This window comes from Bos mutus, chromosome 28, assembly GCF_027580195.1.
Source record: "Bos mutus isolate GX-2022 chromosome 28, NWIPB_WYAK_1.1, whole genome shotgun sequence".
Taxonomy (NCBI): Eukaryota; Metazoa; Chordata; class Mammalia; order Artiodactyla; family Bovidae; genus Bos; species Bos mutus.
In genome coordinates, this window is record NC_091644.1 from 3,557,969 (window position 1) to 3,581,621 (window position 23,653).

Here is a 23,653-nt window from a genome sequence, read left to right on the forward strand (position 1 = left end):
GTGGTGTCATCTCATATCTGAGGTTATTAATATTTCTCCCAGCAATCTTGATTCCAGCTTGTGCTTCATCCAGCCCAGTGTTTCTCATGATGTACTCTGCTGCTGCTGCTAAGTCGCTTCAGTCATGTCTGACCCTGTGCGAACCCATAGATGGCAGCCCACCAGACTGCCCTGTCCCTGGGATTCTCCAGGCAAGAACACTGGAGTGGGTTGCCATTTCCTTTTCCAATGCAGGAAAGTGAAAAGTGAAAGTGAAGTCGCTCAGTCATGTCCGGCGCTTAGCGATCCCATTGACTGCACCCTACCAGGCTCCTCTGTCCATGGGATTTTCCAGGCAAGAGTATTGGAGTGGATTGTCACTGCCTTCTCCGATGTACTCCGCATATAAGTTAAATAAGCAGAGTGACAATATACAGCCTTGATGTACTCCTTTCCTTATTTGTAATCAGTACACCTATACCTTATATAATATTGTACATCAACTATATGTCAATAAAATAAAAATTACTGTTATAACTTTTCAAAAAATAAATAAATTAAGTGCATTTTTCCAGCCACAGGGCCAAGCCCGAGGGGATTGAACAAGAAAGGTTTCGGCTAATGGGGCCTAAAAATTGCCCAGCATTCTAGGACTGCTCATTAACCTTCTCCTTGGCCTGAATCCCTATCTTGCTAACAGTAGATGGAGGGGGTCTGCTACAGGGGGATGGAGGAGGGGTAGTGTGGTCCCCCCTCCCGCCCCACTGCCCTCGCCCCTGCTGGGAGCCGGTTCCCCTCAGCTCTGCACCCACTAATTGGTCTCATTAGGAGGCGGGCGGGAGGCTCCAGCGGCGCCGATCCGAGCTGTGTCATCCGCTTAGCGCCCTTGCACCCCCGCCCGCGCCCCCTCCCGCCGCCGCCGCCCCCGTCGTCAGCTCTGCACTCGTCGCGCGCCCAGGGCATGCTCCGCGCTCCGGAGCCCGGCCTCGGCTGCGGGGAGCCGCACCACCCGCCCGCGGAGACATGGGGCGCGGCCCGCCGGCCGTCCTGGCCCCGTGGATGCTGTTCCTCAGCCTGGGTGAGTGGCCGCAGCGTCCAGTGGGCCCGATGGGGACGAGAAATGGGTGCCAGCTCCGCCCGGGTGGACCTAGGGACAGCGCTGGACCTTTCGCTTCCAGAGTGGGGCTGGGGACCGGGGACGGGGACGGGGACCGGGCGAGGGGAATGGGAACTCTCGCTGCTCTTTGCTTCTTCAGAAGCAGCTTTGGCGGCTGCACTGGGGGCTGTGGGAGGGTATCCCCACTCCCCGTGTGACCTTGGCCAGGGACCTGTCCCTCTCTGGGTCTGCCCACCGATGAGGCTGAAATCGGCCGCTGCCTAGGTCCCAGACACCCCAGATGGTGCGTGTCCCTGACAAATCCAGCCCAGTCCGAGCGCACGGGCGGTGGTAGCCGCGGGACCTGGTGGGTGCGCTGGGGTCGGGGAGTGGGTACCGCCTGCCCGCTTGTGGGGCCAGACGGCGCGACCAGCGGGTGCGAAGCTGTCCCTCCGCGTTCCCAGCGGTCCTGTGTCTGTGTTCTCTCCCTAGCTCAGGCCAACTTCGCCCCCCACTTCTTCGACAACGGGGCGGGCAGCACCAACGGAAACATGGCCCTGTTCAGCCTCCCGGAGGACACGCCGGTGGGTGAGTAGCCCTGGCGCCTGCCCCGCATAGTCTCCCAGAGGAGCGGCCCACGTTCCCCTGGACACAGGGACCGAACCCGTGACTCCTCCGAACCTATCGGGAGGCCGAGCGCCAGGCGGCAGGCGCTCCCGGGGCGCCCGGTTTGCGCTCTGAATCCCCCGGGGCTGTAGCGGGAAAGGTCTCCACGCAGTCGTGGAGACCCGAGCCCGGGCAGTTCTAGAGATCCAGCCGCCAGCCCAGAGACATGACCAGCCCCAAGAGGCAGGTGGAGGTCCCCAGATCCGGGGCTCCTGACCCTCTGTATTTATGACCTTGAACAAAGCACTTACTCCCAGAGCCCCATGGCTCCAGGCTTTAAAACGGCCCAAGAACAGTGAACTCACTGGGATCTGCAGAGATGGGGGAGGAGGAGGGAGATTCGCACTTCCTCTCCTTCACTGGACGGGCAGAACCCTGAGAATAAGGACAAGCGCCTTTTCTTGTGTAAAGTGTACTAAGTGTAAGAGGAGCACCTGCTGAGAATTCTCTGAAGAACTCGTCCAAGCTGGGGAACAGTGCTACAGTTGGCTCTCCGCTCCACCTTAATGACTCCTCCCTTTTCCCTCCTCCGCCACCCCCAGTCTTGGCTCCAGGCAGAGACCCTAGAGTTAAACCCAGCAGCCCTGAAGCCCTCCGTAATCTATATTCTAGACTACAATCTGTAAAGCAGTGGCTACTGCCTGCTAACTGATAGCTGGGAAGAATAAAGAGGAAGAGAGGGAAGCAGCCAGTGCTCAGCGTGTCCCCTCTGTCTTCTTCCAGGCTCTCATGTGTACACCCTGAATGGAACAGACCCGGAGGGAGACCCTGTCTCCTACCACATCAGCTTTAACCCCAGCGCTAGAAGCGTCTTTTCAGTTGACCCCAATTTGGGAAACATCACCCTGATTGAAGAGCTGGACAGAGAGGTAGGGGGACCTGGGAGGAGCATTGCCTGCAGGTGTGCAGATGACCTCGGTGGGCTGGAAGGTTCCCTCAAGAGCATCCTTGGAGAGGTCTCATAAGTCACAGAAAATTCAGCCAGCAGATCAGCCCTGGTTTTAAGGACAGGTCTGACTTGGGTAAAAGTACAACCCTCTGTGCGCTCTGAGCCTGCGGGGGACAGACTGTGTTTCTCTTGTGAGACCCCATGCCAGGCAGGGGAGCCAGCTGCCTGGACCCCAGCTGTGGGGTGCTCCCAGCAGACTGCCCCAGCCCAGAGAAAGGAAACGGTGGGGACACAGCAGAGGAGGTGCGACAGTGCTGCCCCTGCCTGTCAACCCAGGGCAGGACCAGGGGACCTCGACACCCTTCCTTACTGAGGCCCCCCGTGTCCCGGGGAGGGCTTGAGACACCACGGACCTGGATCTCTGAGGAACCGTAGGATACAGACCAGTGCAGCAGAGATGAAAGGGAGAAAGAGGAAAATTTTTAAAAGGATGAAAAACCCCTTCCTGCGTCCTCCAGCATACCAGTTAGCAACTCTCCTAGCAGGAGGGTGCAATCTGTTGGCACCCAAGCCCCCTGAGTTTATAACTCCTGATGGGTTAAACCCCAACCTGGTCTCAAGCATGAGCGTGGCCAGAGGTAACGGAGGAAGCTTTTGGCCACCTCGCCCTGCTCCAGGGCCCCTCTGATGTGCCCAGCTTCAGGGGTCCTCAGGGCACCTCCGACTCCCGGATCCTCACTCTGCCCTTGTGCTTCACAGAGGGAAGATGAGATTGAAGCCATTATCAGCATTTCTGATGGGCTGAACCTGGTGAGTGCACACTGCAGCCCCCCCCACACACACACACCCCACTCCACCCCCCTCACCCCCGCCTCTGAGCACTATGCCCTCCCCCAGGGGCTGGGGTGGGGCCCCAGATGAAGTCCAACAAGATCTGCCCCAGTGAGCTCATAGGAGAGAGGGGATGGAAGGGAGAGAGCGGGAAGAGACAGACCTGCCTGCTGCCCTTCTGACGGAGCACCCCACATTCCTCAAGCAGCGCCTCCTCTATCCTGTGCCCCCTCACTCCTCCAGCCTGGCTCTTGGCTCCATCCTCATCACACAAGCTGAATACCTGGGCACGCATCCCTCCTCCCTACCTCTTCCTACACAGCTTCCACTTGCACCAATCCCTTTTTAGTGCTTCTCAGATAATCCCAGGGGCTCCCCTCCCTCCAAGGCTCCCAGACCCCAATCTGGAGCCACCACTGTGCAACACAGTCCTGCGTGGCCACAGTCCCCTGGCTCAGAAGGTGCTACCAGCTGCTCCCCACTACCCTCAGGATGGAATCCTAGTTTCAGACTGGCATTCGGAACACCCTCAGCCTCAACCAGCTTCTCTCCCACATTCACCCTACCAGCCGTCTAGCCCTAAATCTGCTTCCATTCTGTTCTCTGAACTCACCTGGCTTTTCACTTTGCATTTTGCCCCTGCTGCTGCTGCTTCCTGACATACCTTCCACCCCCTTTTCCCTCTCACCCGACAAATGGCTTGCTTCCCAGGCCTCCCTGGTGTCCTCCACTAGGCTGGGTCAGATGCCTCTTCTCGGAGCCCCTGGATGCAGCCACCTAGACCGGTGCCTTTAGCTAGGTTGGGGTGCATGGTGCCCCCAGAGTCGTGCGGTGCAGGCCCTTGCCCTCAGCTCCCAGCATGTCGCTGTTGTCAGGCTGAATGATAACACGCTTGTACATGTTGATCTTTGCCCACCACTCCACCCTGCAAATTTCATACCGTCAGACAGAACACAGTGCTTGGCGTCAAGTAGTTGCTTAATAATAATATGTGCTTCATGAATGACCAAAAGAGGGAAGGAAGAAGGGAGGAAGGGAAGGAAGGAGGGAAGGGGAAAGGAAAGGGAGAAGGGGGCAGAGACTACACCCAGGGTGTTAGAGGACATTGTTCCTTTATCACCCAGAAGGTCTCACTCTCCCAACTTCTGTCTGCTTTGCCTCTTTTCAGGTGGCGGAAAAAGTCACGATCCTAGTTACTGATGCCAATGATGAGGCACCCAGGTTTATCCAGGAGCCCTATGTTGTCCAGGTTCCCGAGGTGAGCGAGGGGCCCCCGAGCAGTGTTGATGGACTCCCACCAACCTGTGGCCTGTCCTCTGGACTGACCTGTGACCTGGCCAAGGGGAACTGGGCACCGGAGGGAAGAGCCCCTCCATCACTCACTAACCTCTGGAGACCCCTCCCCTCTGTGTCCTCCCCGCCACCTCCATTGCCGTCCCCTCATACATTCATTATTATTCCAAAGGAATGTTTATTTACCATTTTCCATTAGAATTTTAGTGTACTCTTATTGTGGAAGTGTGAAATATACAGACAAGTAGAAGTATAAAGAAGTATAAAGAGTTTAAAAGACCACTCTTAATCCCTGCAGCTTGAGACAACATTGTTAAATTTGGGGGAATCTCCTTCTCGTCAGTTCTGTGATTATAGGCTCTTGATTTCTGTTTGTTTTACATAGTTGTAACCACTAAACATATGCTTTCTGCAGTCTCTTTTTCACTGAATTTATAACATAAGCATGAAGTTGTAATCGTGAAGTTGGGGTACCTAACATTTTAATAGCTTTCCAGCATTTACTGAACTATTGCTTTATGTCTGGATATTAAAGGTGCTTTAAATTGTTGCCATCATAAGAAACATCAAACTCTGAACTTAAAAGTTCCTTTTCTCTGATGGGAACGACTTGAAATTGCTAGGTCAAAGCGTGGGTACATGTGAGGCATTGTCAAATTGATTTTCCAGAATGGAACCTGTTTGCCTTTACCCTGGAAGGTGGGAAAGGGTATGTCTCCTGGTTCCTGGCCCACACTGGGGATTCTTGCAGTTTTAGATGTCTGCTAATTCAGTAGGAGAAAGCTATTCTTTTTGGCTCTAAGCTGCACGTATGTGACCTCTGGTGATACTGAATATGCCCTTGTTTATTAACTGTTTCCAGTCATTTCATATTTAAACCCTTGGTCTTCTGGGAGCCCTAGATTTTTCTTTGCTCTTTCCCTGAAGCTGTTTTCAGAAGGAGGATGTCTGTGTGTTCCCCCTCTCCTGACCCCACTTTGACTCGAGTGTCTCCTCCACCAAGGCGCCTCCTCCTCTTCATGCTCCCTGGGTCAATGGCCGCCTTTCGCCTGTTTTTAGCCCTCACTCCCCTGACCCCACCTTTCCATGCCCCACACCCCAGCTCCCTGAGCTCCTGTCACTGCTCCTGGGACTGACCCTCTGTGGCTGTGGCCCCTCAGGACACACCTTCTGGGAGCAGTATCGCCAGGGTCCGAGCAGTGGACAGGGACACCGGGTCTGCAGGGAGTGTCACCTACTTCCTGAAGGTAAGGTGGGATGCTCAGGAAGTAACCAGGGGCCTGGGCTGGTGGGGACACCTGGATGGCCTCCGCCTCCATCCATCAGGTCAGTGCCTCAGCGATTCCCAAAGATTATCAGAGATGGTGCATCCCATTCCAGCGAGGTCTCGGTACACTCAGATGTGGGACCAACAAGTGGGGACACGAGACTGGCCTGAGCAGAAGCCATCTTCCCCTGACTGGCACATCCTGGCTCCCACTAAGCTGACCTGCCTTCCTTTCCCCAGATTTCAGGACCCTCACCTCACCACCGGCCAATCCCTTCCCCAGGAGATTGGGCATTTGGTACCCACACAGAGTAAAAGAAACCTGTCTGGGCCTAGAATTGTCAAGAGGAAAAAGGGAAGGGGAGGCAGCTCTCAGGAGGAGCAGAGCTGTGACACCCCCTCCCCGCCCTTGTCCATCCAATGCACTCTCTTAAAGGCAGAGACCCCACCCCATGTCTCCTGCCTCTCCCCCAGCTCCTCCAGAACCCATTGCCCTCCACCCCACAGCTGCTGTTTCCACAGCTCCTCCTCTTCTCTCCACTTTTAATCTCTCGCTTTCACAAATTTCAAGGTAGTATAGCTCAGTGGTTAGAAACCCTGGCAACACCCCTGGGCTCCACGGGTTCTGGAGAGATCCCACCACTTCCCCCACACAGGGGTTCAACCATTATGTGACTTTCCTGCTCAGCTTCCTCACGCATTGGGTGGGAAAGATGAAAGCACATCCTCATTGGATTGTGAGGATTCTGTGTGAACATGCTAAGTCGCTTCAGTCATGTGCAGCTCTGTGCAACCCCGTGGGCTGTAGCCCGCCAGGCTCCTCTGTCCATGGGATTCGCCAGACCAGAATACTGGAGAGGGTTGCCCTGCCCTCCTCCAGGGGATCTTCCTGAGCCAGGGATCGAGCCTGTGTCTCTCATGTCTCCCGCGTTGGCAAATGGATTCTTTACCACTGGTGCCACCTGCGAAGCCCGTTGTGAGGATTAAACCCATGAGAAGCTCCAGCAACAGCTCTTGACCCACAGTGACCCCCCCTTCAGATCAAAGATCACCTCCTGTCCCCACCTGACCTTCCCCACCCCCACCCAGATGCTGCCTGGCTGATCCACAGTCACTTAATGGTGGGATTGGAAGATCCTGAAGGTTCTGTCTCTACAGCTTTCAGCCCACACCTCCTCTAGGTTAGAGCATGCTGCTGACGTTTCCACCTGGGAACTCTGGGCCAGGGTTTAGCCCCAAGCTGGGCCCTGTTGTTTTCCAGCTGAGACCGAGAGAAAACCTGAGGCCCTGCTGGAACATCTTGGTTGGACTGAGGGAGGGGGACGGAAGGCCTGAGCTCCAGGAAGGGGGACTCTGGAGACAGGAAAGCCTGAGTGCCCTGAAGTTGCACCTAAGCCCCTAGGTTGGAGTTCCTGTGACAAAGGATGGTGAAGACTCCCTTTCAGTAAGCAGAGCGGGTGCTCCTGGGCCGGGCCTGGGCCCGCCCCAAGGCCCAGCCTGCCCCTCGCTCTTACAGAATCCGCACCCCACCGAGTTCTCCGTGGACCGCCACAGCGGGGTGCTGCGCCTCCGGGCCGGGGCCATCCTGGACTTCGAGAAGGCCCGGGCCCACTTCGTCACTGTGGTTGCCAAGGTAACAGACAGGGAGGAATGGGAGCATCCAGGCAGTCCTCAGCCTCCGTCGGGGGAAGCTGCCCTTGGATGGGAGCAGTTAGGTTCTACGGTGGAGGGGATGGACGGTACCACCGAGGCGGGAGTGGGGCTGCCGCTGCTCGGGATCTGTGTTGAGCAGACCCTGCCGGACGCAGACATATTCTTCAGGGACGCTGGTGTCTGTGGGTGGGAGAGGGCGTATTCCCTCTCGGGAGAGGGCGTCCGCCCCCTCAGGACTGACAGGCCAGCCTGCCCTCTGTAGGCCCAGTGGCCACTCCCTCACATCCCACACAGCCTGGCCTCTGGGCACCTCCATTTCTCTGTCCAGGCTCGTCCATCCTGCCTCTGCCTGTGTGACCAATTACCCACCCTGAGCCTCAATTTCCTCATCTGCCCACCCCAAAACTTGACTAAATTCCTCATATTTCTAAAGTGTGTGGTGTAGGGTTTGCAACTCAGCAGGCATTCAAATCAAGTGACTGCTCTTCCCCTCGAGGGCAGGAAACCCCAGCCTTCCTTCTCAGCCCCTGGTTTTCTTTTCCAGTAAAGTCCCTGCTGGTCACAGAGGCCGCAGGGCAGCCCCCTCAGTCTATGTCAGGAGGCCTGAGCCAACCCTGCCTGCCAGCTTCCCCGTGAGGGCTGGCTTGGTGGGTGCACACTTCTATGATGTACCCTCATGCGTGGGTCCACCTCATATTCTTTGAAGATTCTCAGGAGACTTTGCGGCTGGGCTCCTGGCTGGGAGGAGAGATTTTGGCCCTGACCCCCTCCTCCTCTGCTACTCTTCAGAGATGATCTCCCTGGAGAGAAACCTAACCCTCTTTCCAAAGGAACACTTTTGAGCACCTGCTGCGCACTGGCTGAAGACCTTCATGTGTTATCTCATTTAATTTTCCTAACACCCGTAGGAGGGGGAAAATTATCTCTAAGTGGCATAGAAGCACACAGAAATAGGGCGGGCAGCTGGCCTCGAGGCCAGTCAGTGGCAGGAGCCAGATTCCACGGGAGTCTGCTCGACTCTGGAGCCCAACCTCTCTTCCCTCTCTGATTCTTCTGCAGGATGGCGGGGGAAAGCTGCGAGGGGCTGACGTGGTGCTCTCGGCCACCACTGTGGTCACGGTCAATGTGGAGGATGTGCAGGACATGGGCCCCGTCTTTGTGGGCACGCCCTACTATGGCTATGTGTATGAGGACACCCTTCTGGTGGGTAGCTGCACCCCTCAACCCATGGCACCTCCAGATGCCTCCCGCCCTGTCCTTTGCACTGCCCAAGGGTCCCCTGGTGGAGATGGTTAGGCTCAGCCCAGGCTTGCTCGCCTCACATGGAGGCCAGTTCTGGATTCACTGACTCAGGCCACACATAGGCCGTTAAGGGGGAAGAAGAAGCTGCTCGTGTGTGGAGCACCTATTGGGTGCCAGGGCTGTGCCAGGCATGTCTTCACTCATCCACACTTACCCCAGCCTGGCTGCAAGTGTCAGCCCTTCCAAAGGGCTGTGAAGAGAGGTTGGGAGGAGAGCTGACGGTTTGGTTTAGAGGGGCCTTTCCCGCACCCTGCACAGGAGGTGAGGCGCCAAAGTTTTGCTTCCTTTCCTCCAGGCCAGTAGCCTTAGGCCCCTTGGGCCAGTCGTCCTCCCACAGTTTGCTGCTGCATCACCCTCGTCAGACATCACACACAGGCCCAGCTCAAAGGCTGTCTTCAGCCTCTGCCCCTTTTGGCCCCTCAATTTCCAACCCTGGGCCTGGCATCCAAGGGCCAGCCTGCCCTCCACCCAGGAGCCAGCAACGTCCTTTACTCAGTCCAGCCTGTCTCCCCACCCCACTCTTTTCCCTTCTCCTGGCATGTGGCCATGGGCACAATGCCCCTCATCTTTCTCAACTCAGCCCAGGTGCCACTTTCCCCTCTATGGTGCACCCATGTCTTACTATGCCCCCCAACCAGACCATGAGCTCCCAGCCAGCAGGGGCTAGGCTGGAGTCAACTCTCACGTAGCTGGCCGCAGTTCCAGAACTATCCGTGGAATGGAATTGCATCCTCTAGTCTCACTTCCCCAGTTTCTCATTATTTCCAACACGCTGAGCGCCGCTTATGTGCTGGGTCCAAGCTGAGAAACCACCTTTCCAAAAGTTGCAAGTTGAGTGGAGGAGATAGACAGAGAGGGAGAGAGAAAGGCCGGGCTTCCCCCATGGGGGCCATAGGGCAGAGCCAGGGGGAAGCCCAGACTGTCCTGCTGAGGAGCTAAGGGGGAAAGAGATGCCATGAATAGGGGGAGAAGACGGTCAGGAAGCAGCCATGAGCATGGGTAGCCCTCTGGGGTGAAGGGTCTGCCTAGGGAGGTAGGAGAGGGTGGCAGGCAGGGCTTGAACAGGGCTTGTCAGTTGAGACAGCTTTCCAAACACTTTGAGCAGCTCCTGCAGCTGCAGGACAAAATCCTAGTTCCTGGACTTTGCACTGGACCTCCTCTGCCTGGCCCCTCTCCTGGCTCTCCCTTCAGGTGCCTTTGAAGGCCAAAGACAGATGAGGCAGCAGGTGTGAGGCTGGAGAGTGGGCAAGAGAGGTGAGGCCTGAGGGTGGTGTGTCGGGGAGGAGGCTTGTAAGAGGTGTGAGGAGGAGGCCCAGGCAGGAGCCCTGAGTGTCCCTGGGCAGCGATGTGCCAAGCCATGTGGGGGGCAGGCAGCGGGGCTCAGGCTGTCCCTCCAGCCCTGGGAGGCCAGGGGGCTATGAGCTCCCTGCAGAGCAAGGATGGGGCCTGGCAGAGGCCTGACTCTCGAGTGTGGTGGCACCTCCCCTCTGTGATGGGAGCAGTATCTGGGGAAGGGAGAAGCCCAACCCCTGACATTGGCCTCAGGCAGCTGCTCCTGTTCCTCCCAGGGCTCAGAGGTCTTGACGGTGGTTGCCATGGATGGAGATCGGGGCAAACCCAACCGTGTTCTCTACAGTCTGGTGAATGGTGAGTCTGGGGCTCATTGCTGGGCTGTAGGTACACATCCCTGGGTGAGCAGGTTGAGATCCCCAGTCTCTGTGGGTCCCAGTTTCCTCATCCATAGGCCAGAAGGACAAGGTGCGTGGAGAGGAGAGGCTGGGTCCCTCCAGGAGGCGGCACGTCTCCTTGGGCATCTGCTCTGGGCCCTGCTTGTCGTTAAGTCCAGTAACAGGGAGCGGCGCATTGGGTGGGTAGGGGCAGTGGTGTTGCTGAGTGCAGCGCAGGTGGCACCAGCTCACGTTCCCTCACGCTCATGGCCGTACGCTCGTGATAGGAAACGGTGGCAAGCTTTCTTACACTCTAAATTGCTACTGTTTTTTCTCATTCCTTTAAATGTTTTGGCTTAGAGCATACTATTGAATTAAGTGAATTAAATACAGTGATGATTCAGGGTGTCCCTAATACTCACCCTGTGTATGGATGAGAAAAACTGAGGCTCAAAGAAGCTAAATCATCCCAAGTTCCCATTGGGCTTGAGTCTGCTGCCTCCTTCCACAGTTGGGCAACAACTGGGCAGGAGGAGCCAGCTCAGGGAAGGCTCTTCAGCCCTCGGTAGCTGGCACCCTCCAGGGGCCGCCACACCTGGTGCCTGGCCCCACACATGCACACGTCACCATGCCCTCACTCAGATACCGTCACTTCCTCTGACCCTGTCCCTGGGACATGCCTGCCGCACACTCCCCTTCCAGCAGCTCACACACGTGCACACGTGCACACATGCCCACCGTCACAGACAGGCTTCTCTCCCAGGCACGCAGACCCCTGACTGCCTTCCCTCCCCTCCACAGCTGCAAGCCTGCACGCAGCTACCACACACCCAGCCCACCCCGTCTCCTCTCCCATCTTCTTGCCTCTCTCTCTACTCCTGCTCCTCCTCCAGTCTTTTTCTTCCTTCTTCCCATTATTTTCTCTCCTCCCTCCCCCTTTTCTTATCTCCCTCCGTTTGTACCTCTTTATTTCTCCTTTCTCTTTCCATCACACCTACCCACACACCACACATGCATGCATGAGAGAAGCAAAATACTAGGGAACCTGGGAGCCGGAAAGTAGTGACTTGAAGTCCCAGCTCTGCACTCACTGTGTAACCTAAGACAAGTTACTGAGCCCCTCTGAGCTCAGCTTCCTCACTGGCAAGACACGGATAATAATACAGGAGACTTGAATGAAATACCCTGTGAGGCCTGGCATAACTCCCCTGCGCCACCGTGTGGCCTTGTTCAGAACTGCAGGGCACATCTCTCTGTGACAGGAAGTGATGGAGCCTTTGAAATTAATGAGACGTCGGGAGCCATCTCCGTGATGCAGAGCCCTTCCCAGCTACGGAGAGAGGTGTATGAGCTGCATGTACAGGTACCTCCCTCGATCTTGGCCTTCTCCACCAAAGGCGATAAGACCCTGGCCGCCCGCCTTACTCCTCAGGGCCCACAGTCAGGGGGAGGAACACCTGCAAGAGGTGGCACCTGGTGTGGGAAGCTGAGGCAAGGCAGAGAAGGCAGGATGGGAGCAGCAATGCCTTGAACGTGGGTAGGACCCAGGAAGCAGAGAGGTGTGGGGAGCATTGGTTGGTTGGGGCGGGTGGAGGCATTGCAACCGAGGGAAGCTTAGTGAGCCAAGGCTGGGTGTGAAAGCACATGATATACTAGGGGGACAATGAGGAGCAAGTGGGACTTGAGCCAAGAGGCCACATCAGCCTGTAATGCAGAAACAGTTGGACCCCAAGTGGGGGACAGAGGAGCAAAGGCTCTGAATACAAGGTATGGATTTTTCCTGCAACGGGGCCAGCTTTGTGGCCATGCAACCTGTGTGATTACACAGGGGCCACAATTAGAAGTGTCCCACGCTGGGCTTAATGCTTTGCTCTTGCTCTCTTGAAATTCTTAGCAATTTTCTAGCAAGGGGCCAGCTCTTTTCATTTTTCACTGAGCCTGCAAACTATATAGCTAGTCCTGCCCAAGAGCAGTGAAGAGCCATGGAAAGGTTTTGAACAGGATCAGAGTCTTGTAAACGCTCACTCTGACTGCTCACTAAACTAGAGGGATTCTCAGATTCAGAGAGCTTGGCAAACAAAGATTTCCAGGGCCCACTACCAGGGATAGGAATATAGTGTGTCTGGGGGAAACCCAGGACTCGGCATGTTTCGAGCTCCCAGGCGATTCTGGCACTAGTCCCGGGCTGGCATCTGAAAACCCTGGTCCCAACTCGGGTTTGAAGGGAATCAGATGAGGAGCAGGGCAGCAGAGCCATCAGCCCAGGTGATAGATGGCATGAGCCCGTGGGGGTGAGGGAAGATGGGATGGGAAAAATGGACAGGCTGTGAACTATGAAGGAGGCGGACACCACGGAATGTGGCTGTGAGGGGTCGGGGAGAGGAGAGGGAGGGAAGAAGCCAGTGTAGATCCACACCATCAGAAACACAGGAGGGGAGGCAAGTTGAATAGGACAGGCATGATGCGTATTGGTGCCTTGGGGACATTCAAGTTGAAAATCCACACCTGAGTGTACAGGTTTGAGCTTCCGACAACATCCACATGCAGGTAGCTGTGAAAGGCTAGGAGGGAATAAGACTGCCCAGAGGAGGGCTGGGGGGAGAGAGGAGCCAGTAGCTGGGAACACCACTGCTGGAGCATCCCGACTAAGAGTGAGGAAGGGGGAGGAGCAGGTGAAGGAGGGATGGGGGTCAAGGCCAACCTGCAGTGTGGAGTCACATTAGCCGAGGGGACGGAGCACGCGGGAGGGTGAGGGAGAGTGGCCATGCCACATGCGGTGTGGGGATCGGCGTGAAGGGTCTGACTTGGGGACAGGTCGACAGCTGAGTGGGAGGAGAGAAAAGGAGGCAGAGGAATAAGTTCTAGAAAAGAAGAGTGGGGCTTCCCTGGTGGCCCAGCAGCGGGGACTCCACCCTTCCCATGCAGGGGTCATGGGTTCCATCCCTGGTCAGGGAAGTTCCAAATGCCTTGGAATGTGGCCAAAAATAAATAAATAAATAAATTTTTTTTAATTAAAAAGAAGAGTTATGAAGCAGCTAATGTATGACAGAGTGGAGTCCAGGAGGGTGATTAGAGGACAGTAATTTGAAGGCCAGAGCCTGCTTATAGGAAGGGGGAGGGAGCCCTTCCAGGCCTCACGTGACATTTGCTACATGCCCTTGAGGTACCTGTGGACACTCAGCCCTGGCTTGCAGGCTGAATTAGTCATCCACGCTGCATCACCCCACCTACCTTCCCTGCAGCCTCCCTCTAGCAAGTGGACACAAGGGCAGAATATGGCAGAGCTAGGGTTTGAACCTGTGTCTGGCTACAAGAAGGGGGCGGTATGATGCAGTGGAGAGGGCACTGACTAAGGAATCAGACGCATCTTCTAGTCCAGCTGTGTGACCCCTGGTGACCACCTGACCCCTCCCGCCTCATCTGTAAAACAGGACTAGTAACAGTACTAAGTTTCCTAGGACTGTTGTAATGTATTACCACAAACTTATTGTCTTCAAACAACACATATTTAAACACTGCAGTTGCTGTGGGCAGGAATCTAGGTCAGCTTAGTTGGGTCCGCAGTTTCAAGGTCTCTCACGTGGCTGCCAACAGATATTCAGCCAAGACCGGGTTCTCATCTGAAGGCCCAACAAGGGAGGATGAGCTTCTGGGCCCACACGGATTTTTGGCGGGATTTGCTTCCTCTCGGGCTGTTGGACTAAGAACCTCTCCAGCTGTCGACTGGAGATCACCATTAGTTCCTCGAAACATCAGAGAAGCTGTCAACAGAGCTGTCTGCTTTGCTAAAAAACAGAAGTTATGATCTAATCTAATCACAGAATGATATTTCATCACCTCTACTGTATTCTATCAGTTTGAAGCAGGTTCCTAGGCCAAGCCACACTCAAAAAGAGGAGATTACACGGACTTCTCTGGTGGTCAGTGGCTAAGAGTCCATGCTCCCAGTGCAGGGTGCCCAGGGTTCAGTCGCTGATCAGGGAACTAGATCCCACATGCCTTGACTAAGACCTGGTACAAACAAATAAATTTTCTTTTTCTAAGAAAAGAGGAGATTACATGAGGGCATAGATACCAAGAAGCAGGGATCACTGGGGCCGTGCTGGAGTCAGCCTGCCACACAGCCGTAGCCACCTGTCCCCACCCAGGTGACTGAGGTCAGCTCTGCAGGGACTCCAGCTGCCCAGGCCATGGTGCCTGTCACCATCCGGATCGTGGACCTCAACAACCATCCACCGACATTCTATGGGGAGAGTGGACCCCAGAACAGATTTGAGCTGTCCATGTATGAGCACCCGCCCCAGGGGGAGATCCTTCGGGGCCTCAAGATCACCGTCAATGACTCAGACCAGGTTTGTGGTCCTGCCCTCCACCTGTCTTCCTGAAAACCGCCGGGGCCCGAGGCCCAAACCTTTCCTGCTGATGTCACCAGGGCTGGAGGGTCACAAAAGGAATGAGGCAAGAGTGGGTAACCAAGAGGGAGAGGAGGGAGGGTAGGTAACCAGAGACTAGCTGCATGGCCTAAAGATATTCACAATCAATTAAAAAGAAAAGCCAGTCAGAAAAAAGCACCTCTGGGAGTTTCCTGGTAGCCTAGTGGTTAGGATTCCCGGCTTTCGGTGCCAGTGCCCAGGGTTCAACCCCTGGCTGGGCGATGTCCTGCAAGCCATGCATGAGGCCTTAAAAACTAAAAGCACCTCTGTGTCTAACCCTCCAGACACTGTGACTGTGTCCTGTGCCCAGCGCAGGGCTGGGCTTTCTGTGCTTGTTTCTTCGCTTAGTCCTCATAGTTCACTCAGCTTTTCTGATTCTTGATCACCTCTCCTAAGAATACTTACCTCCCAGGGTCAAGGGCATGCAAAGTCTCCTTGCACAGCATGACTCTATAATGAGGTTCATTCTCATTCATCTTCCCTGTTTCTGCTCTCCAAACTGTTACCCAGGGAGCCAATGCCAAATTCAACTTGCGGCTGGTGGGACCTGGGGGCATCTTCCGAGTGGTCCCACAGACGGTCCTGAATGAAGCCCAAGTCACGATCATTGTGGAGAACTCAGCCGCCATTGACTTTGAAAAGTCCAAAGTGTTGACCTTCAAGGTAAGTGATGCTGTGCACGACCTTGAACGGGGGGAGGGGTGTCACAGTAGTACCTAGATTCATCCTTGGGGGTCTCTTGTCGCCCCCTACCCCTCCTAGCCCTACTCTTTCCCTCTGCTCCCCCTTCTGACTTGGGGAGCAGTGGGGAGAGGAAAAGTATGATGCGAGAGCTCCCCTCTACTCCACAGCCTCACTGAGCTCCAGTGTCTGTCTACAGCTCTCCCCAGGAATGCAAGGAGGAGGGTGGTCCAAAGAAAAACCACCCATGTAATGTGCCCTGCTGAACAGACTGAGAGAAAAAACTCTGATCATCAGGAGAGATGTTTTCTTATTTGCACTCGACATGCCAATTGTTCTGTTAAAAACTTTAGCAAAGGATGAGAAAAGTTCCCTTGCATTTGGAATTATTCAAAATGATAAACACAAAAAAATAATGTATATTTACATAAATATGTAAATAAATATGGGGGTTGACCCAAAAGTTCATTCGGAATTTTCCATAAGATGTTGGATGTTGTGGAAAAATGCAGGCAAACTTTTTGACCAACCCAATATTAATAAAAAGAAAAAGTACTTTGCTGATATTAATTTAAATTGTTATAATTTATAATTATACATGCATACATATTGCTAGCTAACATCATACTTAAAAGTGAAATTCTATACAACATTGTTAATCAACTATACTTCAATCAACCAATGAAAGTGAAATTTTAAAAGTATTCTTTGAAGTCATAAACAAAATGTGGATACCTGCTGTTACCAATATTTTTCAACACTGTTCCTAGAATTAAACGTTATTCCTAAATAAGAAAGGAAATAAAAGGTACAGTCACTAGAAAGGAAGAGATAAAGTTATCACTGTTTTTAGATGATGTGATTGCTTGCTTAGAAAAATCTAAAAGAAATGATCAGAACATTGTTAGATACTGCAAAGTGGCTAACATGATGGATTACAAAGTTAGGTCACAAAATCTAATAATTCTCCTGCATTCCAAAAAAACAGCAATGAGAATAATGGAATTAGAGATCACTTTTATAAGAACAACTAATAGATAAAATTCCTAAGAGTTACCATAACAAGATTGGACCATATAAAGAACAAAAAATGTACAAATTTAACAAAAAGATAAAAGAAGGTGAGAAATACAAAGATAAACCCTGTTCAAAAATGCAAATTCTCATCAGGTTAATAAAGAATCCAATGCCACTTCAATTAAGTCTTACCCAAAATTTCCTTAGGGGAGGACGTAGGGGACTTGACACAATTATACTGGCTTTTATCTGGAGAAACAAAACGATAAGAACAGTCAGGGAATTTGGGAAAAAAAGAGTATGAGGCAAGAATTTGCTCTAACAGATATTAAATTATATTATGAAGCAAAGTTGCTTTAAATTGAAAGCAAAAAAAAAAAAAAGTAATATGCAAACCAATGGAGCAAAAGAAACTGGTTCTCATGCAAATGCCAACTCTAAGGAACCCGGCGGTCAGTTGCCCGGCGGGGGGGGCGGGGCGGAGGAGGGCGGGGGAGGGGGATGATGTTTGCCTTAGAGGTGCCCCCTGCAGGTGGCGGCAGGAATAGCTGGCTGGCCGCAGAGAAACTGGGAGGCAAGGCAGGTGGATGCCGGGTGATACCGAGACAGGATGTGACAGGCTCTCTGCAGAGCAACTGCCATCCAGACAAGTCTTCCTTTTCCTTCCTTCCCCAGCTCCTGGCCATTGAAGTGAACACCCCAGAGAAGTTCAGCTCCACGGCGGATGTCGTGATCCAGCTCCTGGATACCAATGACAACGTCCCCAAGTTCACCTCCCACTACTACGTCGCCAGGATCCCAGAGAACGCCCCCGGGGGCTCCAACGTGTTGGCTGTCACAGTGGGTTGGGGGCTGCCCCAGGGACTGGGGGTGGGGTTGTGAGCCCCACTGAAGGGGGCCCTTGTGAAGTCAGACAAACCTGGGCTCCTGTTTGATTCGATAAACCCACATTCATTGGCTGTGTCCTTGGACAAGCTACGTGCCTTCTCTGAGCCTCAGTTTTCCTTCAGTACAATGGGTATAACAGCACTTCTCAGGATGATAATGAGGACACGTAACGATAAGTAGAAGGCCTTCCAGATCTGGTTCCTCCAACGCTTTAGACCTGAGGCGAAACTAGGGCTCCAGAGCAGGCCTCCAGTTCTCCCCAGCGGGTCAATCCTCCCACCCCACCCAAATCCTCATGTGGCCATTGAAAGCAAGAGCTGCCAACATGCCCTGACAAAGGGACCTGGGCCACCGGGAGCTTTCTCTCTTCCAGGCCGTGGATCCAGACTCAGGTCCCTGGGGTGAAGTCAAATACTCCATTTATGGATCTGGGGCAGACCTGTGAGTAGATCCAGAAACGCAGTCAGGGCCTTGGGTAAGGGATTTGGGAGGCTGAGGGTGGAGGAGGATCTGTGCTGAAGGCAGATCTGGGCCGAACGGCACCTGGGCTGGGGAGGTGAGCCTGGGGACCGGGAATGAAGGGCAGCTGTAGAGAGCCCAAGGCAGAGGGGATACACCTGATGAGGTGCATCTGAGAGAAGTAAGGTCATCACCACAATCTGGAGCTGGGACTCATGGCCCCAGGGCCAGGCAAGCAGTGCTGGGCTAGGGAGAGGCAGGCCATGGGAGGAGAAGGAAGGGCTGTAACTCGGGTGAAGTTCAAAATTGATAGTAAATAGATGAGTGGCCCTGCCTCCCTGAGTCAGACTGTGAGGATGTGGGGAGGAACAGATGGGATGCTCAGAGAAGCTGCCCAATGCATCGCCGCCTCTTCTTGGAGGCGGCTCCTTACTGCAGGCACGTGTGTGCACACGTATGTACGTGTGCATGCTTCTGTACACCCTTGCTGCACTCTCTGTGCCCGGCAGCTTCCTGATCCACCCGTCCTCCGGGATCATCTACACCCAGCCCTGGGCCAGCCTGGACGCTGAGGCCACTGCCAGGTATAACTTCTATGTGAAGGCGGAGGACATGGAGGGCAGGTACAGCCTGGCCGAGGTGTTCATCACGCTGCTGGATGTCAATGACCACTATCCCCAGTTTGGAAAGAGCGTCCAGGAGAAGACAATGGTGCTGGGGACCCCGGTGAAAATTGAGGTGAGCTTCAAAAGTGGCCGAGCTGTCGCCGTGGCTTGGTCACTGTGCACTTGGCCACCTGCAGGGCCCTCAGAGCCTGTCCTCTCCCTGCCCCGCCCCAGCGGGCTTAGGTAGCTTCCTGCCTTAGTATCTTGGGCCCACTGTGGGAGCCAGCCACTTGTCCAGTACTGTCCGAGAGGATCTGTGGACCCAATGCTGGCAGCTTGTGTATGCTTCTGGTTAGAGCCCCATGAGGACCCTCCCTTCAAGCTTTGCAGGAGTGACTGGCCTGGGGAAGCAGGGTCCCATGGCATTTCCCCATGTGAGCTTCCGACAGGCTAGAAGCCATGACTCAGCTTACCAGGCCGCCCAGCGTCCGGCTGTTGTATCCAGGAGCTGCTAGCCAGTTGCTCAGAACCTGGCTGGAGATGCTGCTGCCTGCCGGGCCCCTCCACCCTCTCACCATGGACTGAAGGCTGGCCTCGCCCCTCCGTGGGCACCAACCACATGACGATGCCAGGCTCTGCGTGAGCCCCTGACTCTGGCCATCCTGGATCTGGCACTTCCGGAGTCACTGTGGCTAACTCCTCCCTGCTCCCCTCAGCAGCCACCAGCAACCCCCACACCAGCAGCCTGGCCGTTGCCCCAGCAGTGCCCACTCCCTTCCTCTCTGTCCTTGCTCTGCCCACCCCTGGTGTGGCACTGGCCAGGTGTGAGCCTGGTGCTGGTGTCTAAATCTCCATCATTCTTAGACCAAAAAAAAAAACCTTTGTTCCTGCAGCTGCAAGTGGCGCTGTGGCTTAAGAATGTCTTTTCAAATATCTTGGACTCCTGAAATAGGCAATGATTTTTAAGGTACTTTATATACCCCTAGTGGTTCAGATAGTAAAGAATTTGCCTGCAATGAAGGAGATCGGGGTTTGGTCCCTGAATTAAGAAGATCCCCTGGAGAAGGGAATGGCACCCCACTCCACTATTCTTGCCTGCAGAATTCTATGGACAGAGGAACCTGGCAGGCTGCAGTCCATGGGACCGCAGAGAATGGACATGGGTCACAAAGAATTGGACATGACTTAGAGATTAACATTTTCACTGTATACCCCCATGCCCACCTCCACCCAGAATTAACCTCTGAGAAAGAAGATATTATTGCCACTTTACGGATTAAAAAATGGAGGCTCGGGCAGGTGGCATGTTCGGCTGGCCTGAGCTCACACAGCTGTCCGCCTGCTTTCACAGCACTGCTCCTCCACTGCTCTGCCTTCCCATGGAGGAAGCATGGACCCCAAAACCCAACAGGCTTGACTCTGGACCCCAGCTCCCCTCCTTCTCCCTCTCCATCCTTACTCAAGACGCTCAGCCTCCGAGCTTTTTGTTTCTTACCAGCACTGACCTGAAGGGGCTTGTTCTGAGACTGACAGCACATGTATATAGCCAATGTATATACATTGTATATACATGTATATATACATACATGTATATATAGCACATGTATACAGACCCGGCTCATGCACTTCCTGTCCCAGCTCCACTCACTCAAAATAGGATTAGGGCCATTTCCCATCAACCCAGCAAACCGCATATGACCTGTCGGTTCAGCCAGGGGACACAAATAGGACCCTCAGAGTCCAGCTCCGCCTATCCCTCCCCGTGCACAGGCTACAGACCAGGACGCAGAAGAGCCCAACAACCTAGTGGACTATTCCATCACCCACGCAGAGCCGGCCAACGTGTTCGACATCAACGCACACACGGGGGAGATCTGGCTCAAGAACTCCATCCGATCCCTGGATGCCCTGCACAACATCACGCCCAATGGGGACCGCACGTGGTCCCTAGAGGTGCAGGCCAAGGACCGTGGCTCCCCATCCTTCAGCACCACGGCCTTGCTCAAGATTGACATCGTAGACACTGAGGTGAGTACAAAGCCCACGTAGAGGGTTGGTCAGAGGCCAGCTCAGACCTCCCTGCAACATGGCCAGAGAGAGAAAGACCACCTTCCTCCAAAGACACACACCCAGTGCTCACAGAGACTACCTGTGCCATCCAACGCACAGGCTTTGACTCAGGTCGAAATACCAGTTTCAACACTTTGTAGCAGTGTGACTTTGCTAAGTCTTTCCCCTTCCTGTGAAATGGGACTCACGATGCCTCCTTCACATGCGTGTTGAAAGGCAGAAGTAAAATCATGTGCGGTTCTCAGCTCAGTGTCTGGCAGGAAGTCATCCCTTAAGAGGTTCCTAATACACTTGGGCAGATATGAACCCCCCGACCCCCATCAAAGGGAAGCAGTGCTAGCTAATACAGGAGTTCCTCATCCAATCCAGCCTGCATTGTATTTTCTCTCTGTGTGTGTGTGTGTGTTTTTTTTTTTTCTGGAATAAAGCCCATAGTTCTCATCAGATTCTCTAGGGGACGACTGACCCCAGAGAGCTTAAAACCATCTGGCCTAAGGGAGCTCAGGGCCCCTCCTCTGTCCTCTGGGCACCTCTCTTCCAGATGCTGTCCCGAAGCCCCATGGCCGCCTTCCTGATGCAGACCAAAGACAACCCCATGAAGGCTGTGGGTGTGCTGGCTGGCATCATGGCCATCATTGTGGCCATAACGGTCCTCATCTCCACCGCCACCTTCTGGCGCAACAAGAAGTCCAACAAGGTCCAGCCGGTGCGGCGAGTGCTCCGCAAGCGGCCCAGCCCTGCACCCCGCAGCGTCCGCATCGAGTGGCTTAAGTTCCGAAGGACCAAGGCCGCTGACAAGTTTGTGCTCAGAGAGGCTCCTCCCAATGAGAACTGCAACAACAACAGCCGCGGAAGCACACCAGCCCCCCAGGCCCCCGCTCCCCCTCCGCCACCCAGCCCGGCACCCAGCGTGGGCCAGGCCCCCTGGACGGTGCCTACCGTCTCCGGCTCGCTTGCCCCTCAGCAGCCCCGACAACCATCACCAAAACCCAGGGCCGTGGCGAAACGCAAGGCCGTGGGAAGCCCCGTCCAGTCAGCTCTGGTCTCTGAGCTCAGGCAAAAGTTCGAGAAGAAGAATCTACACAGCAAAGCTTACTTCTAGACTGTGTCCTGTGGCCCCTCTCTCCCCACTCCAGTTGCCCTGATGCCTGGGCCACGCTCCGCAACTCTGCTCCTTAGGGTCACCCCTGTTTTGTACAATGGTGTAACCCCCATAACCAGGGCTCTGGACAGTGCCTTGGGCAAAGGATTTATTCCTCTGGCTACGACTGCAATTGGGAAATACTTCCCCATCACCCAACTCCTCGGCACATGTGCAACGCTCCCCGTACAGCAGAGGCTGGGCAGCAACAAGGAGCCAGATTGACATCTTCTATCCTCCAACTCCAGACCTCACAGTGTCGCTTGGGTCCTGCTGGGGCCCCAGCTTTCTTAGTTTGGGAGCAGAGCCCTGTCCACACGTGACAAGGTTGACTAGCACCTGGATCCTGAAGCCTCCAGCTAAGAGCAGGAGCAGAAAAAGGCTCAGGGGCTGACTAAGGCTGAGGGTCAGCGAACCTTGCAGGCTGTGGGAAACCAGATGCAGCTAGAGGGTGAGGATGCGCTGAGAACTTGCCGACTGTGGGCCTGCGCCTAAAAGCCACTGGAGGGTGAGGTTGGGGTCTGGGCAGAGACTGGGCGCCCCTGCTGTGCCCCCTCGGGACCAGGGGCACAGAGTTATAAGATGGACTCTGTGGGAGTGAGGGCAGCTGCCCCAGCCAGGGCTGCCCTGGGCCCAGAGATGGCTGGAGCCAAGCTGGTTGCCCCAGAGACATCCGCAGGAGCAGCAGGTACCCTTAGGAGCTGTCCCGCTAGAAGTCCTTGAGACAGAGCAGGGCTGAGATCTGGGGAGACTTCTGTTTTATCCAGCTCTTCTGCTGACGTGTGATAACCTTGGGAAGGCTCATCCTCTTTCTCATCTGGAAAATGAAGAACGTGAATCAGCCTTATTCACAGGCCTGGGGTGAGGATCAAAACAAGTAGGGGTGATGAGGGCTTTAACCAAGTGCAAGACAGCACAAAAAGGAAGTGTTTTTCCCCTGGCCGGTTCTCCGGGGTGCAGCTCTTCCACAAAGTATTAGGAACCTCCCAGCTGTTCTGCCAAGCACCCGCAGGAGGCGCTGTGCTAGGGGTAGGGTACTGCCACTGATCCAAGACGGCTGGAGCTGGACCATGGCACAGCTTCCCTTCCACGTCTCCTCCCCATCCCCACCTCCCCCAACTACATCCCCCATGCAGCCCAGGCCAGCCGTTGTTAGAAAGAACCAGAGCTGGGCCGCACAGCCAGCCGAAGCTCCATCTTGCCAAGATGACGCAAACGAGTTCCCGAGAGGGAGCGTGATCGCCAGAGGTCACAGAAGTTTGGCGGCAGGAACCTGGTTTGAGGGCTCTGGGCTCCTTAGCATGTCCCTCTAGTCGGATCGCACCTCCTCTGCTTGTGACCCCCGCCCCCACCAGATGACGTGCAAGCTTCGCTTAATGCAAAGAAGTTCCATCTGACTTTAAGGACACTTGCCAAGAGGAGATACAGATACGTGCCTAGAGAGAGAAACAGAACAGTTCCTTGCATTTCACTCCACTCACTCATAACCCCTCTAGGATATGTCTGTGAATTTAACCACAGATTGTATGCGTATGTGGTTTTCTTGATTTCTGAGCTGGTGTTTGGAGGTGTTACTCAAATGTGTTGGTGTGCAAGCTCCTTGCTGGGGTTTCTGCAGTCCACAACTCAGGGTGTATTAACAGCTGGGCTCTAACAAACTAGGAGCCCAGGCTGAACAAATGGGTATGGGTTTCAAGACTAGATTGGATCATGTTT

General features: G+C 54.5%; 1 protein-coding gene across 1 annotated transcript; it reads left to right on the forward strand.

The window, feature by feature from the left end:
• Positions 1–1,002: 1,002 nt before the first annotated feature.
• CDHR1 (cadherin related family member 1) lies at positions 1,003–21,898 on the forward strand. Its single transcript, XM_070364902.1, has 17 exons — positions 1,003–1,057; positions 1,568–1,663; positions 2,465–2,610; positions 3,390–3,440; positions 4,630–4,719; positions 5,915–6,001; positions 7,538–7,654; positions 8,734–8,877; positions 10,545–10,623; positions 11,906–12,006; positions 14,792–14,995; positions 15,587–15,739; positions 17,450–17,614; positions 18,036–18,103; positions 18,631–18,859; positions 20,497–20,754; positions 21,338–21,898. The coding sequence occupies exons 1-17, from the start codon at positions 1,003–1,005 to the stop codon at positions 21,896–21,898; spliced, it is 2,604 nt and encodes an 867-aa protein (XP_070221003.1).
• The last annotated feature ends 1,755 nt before the right edge of the window (positions 21,899–23,653 follow it).

Coding starts and splice junctions, on each gene's coding strand:
- CDHR1 (XM_070364902.1), top strand. CDS start 1,003: ATGGGGCGCGGCCCGCCGGCCGTCCTGGCCCCGTGGATGCTGTTCCTC. Junction 8,878..10,544: donor TGTATGAGGACACCCTTCTG/GTGGGTAGCTGC, acceptor TGTTCCTCCCAG/GGCTCAGAGGTCTTGACGGT. Junction 18,104..18,630: donor TATGGATCTGGGGCAGACCT/GTGAGTAGATCC, acceptor TGTGCCCGGCAG/CTTCCTGATCCACCCGTCCT.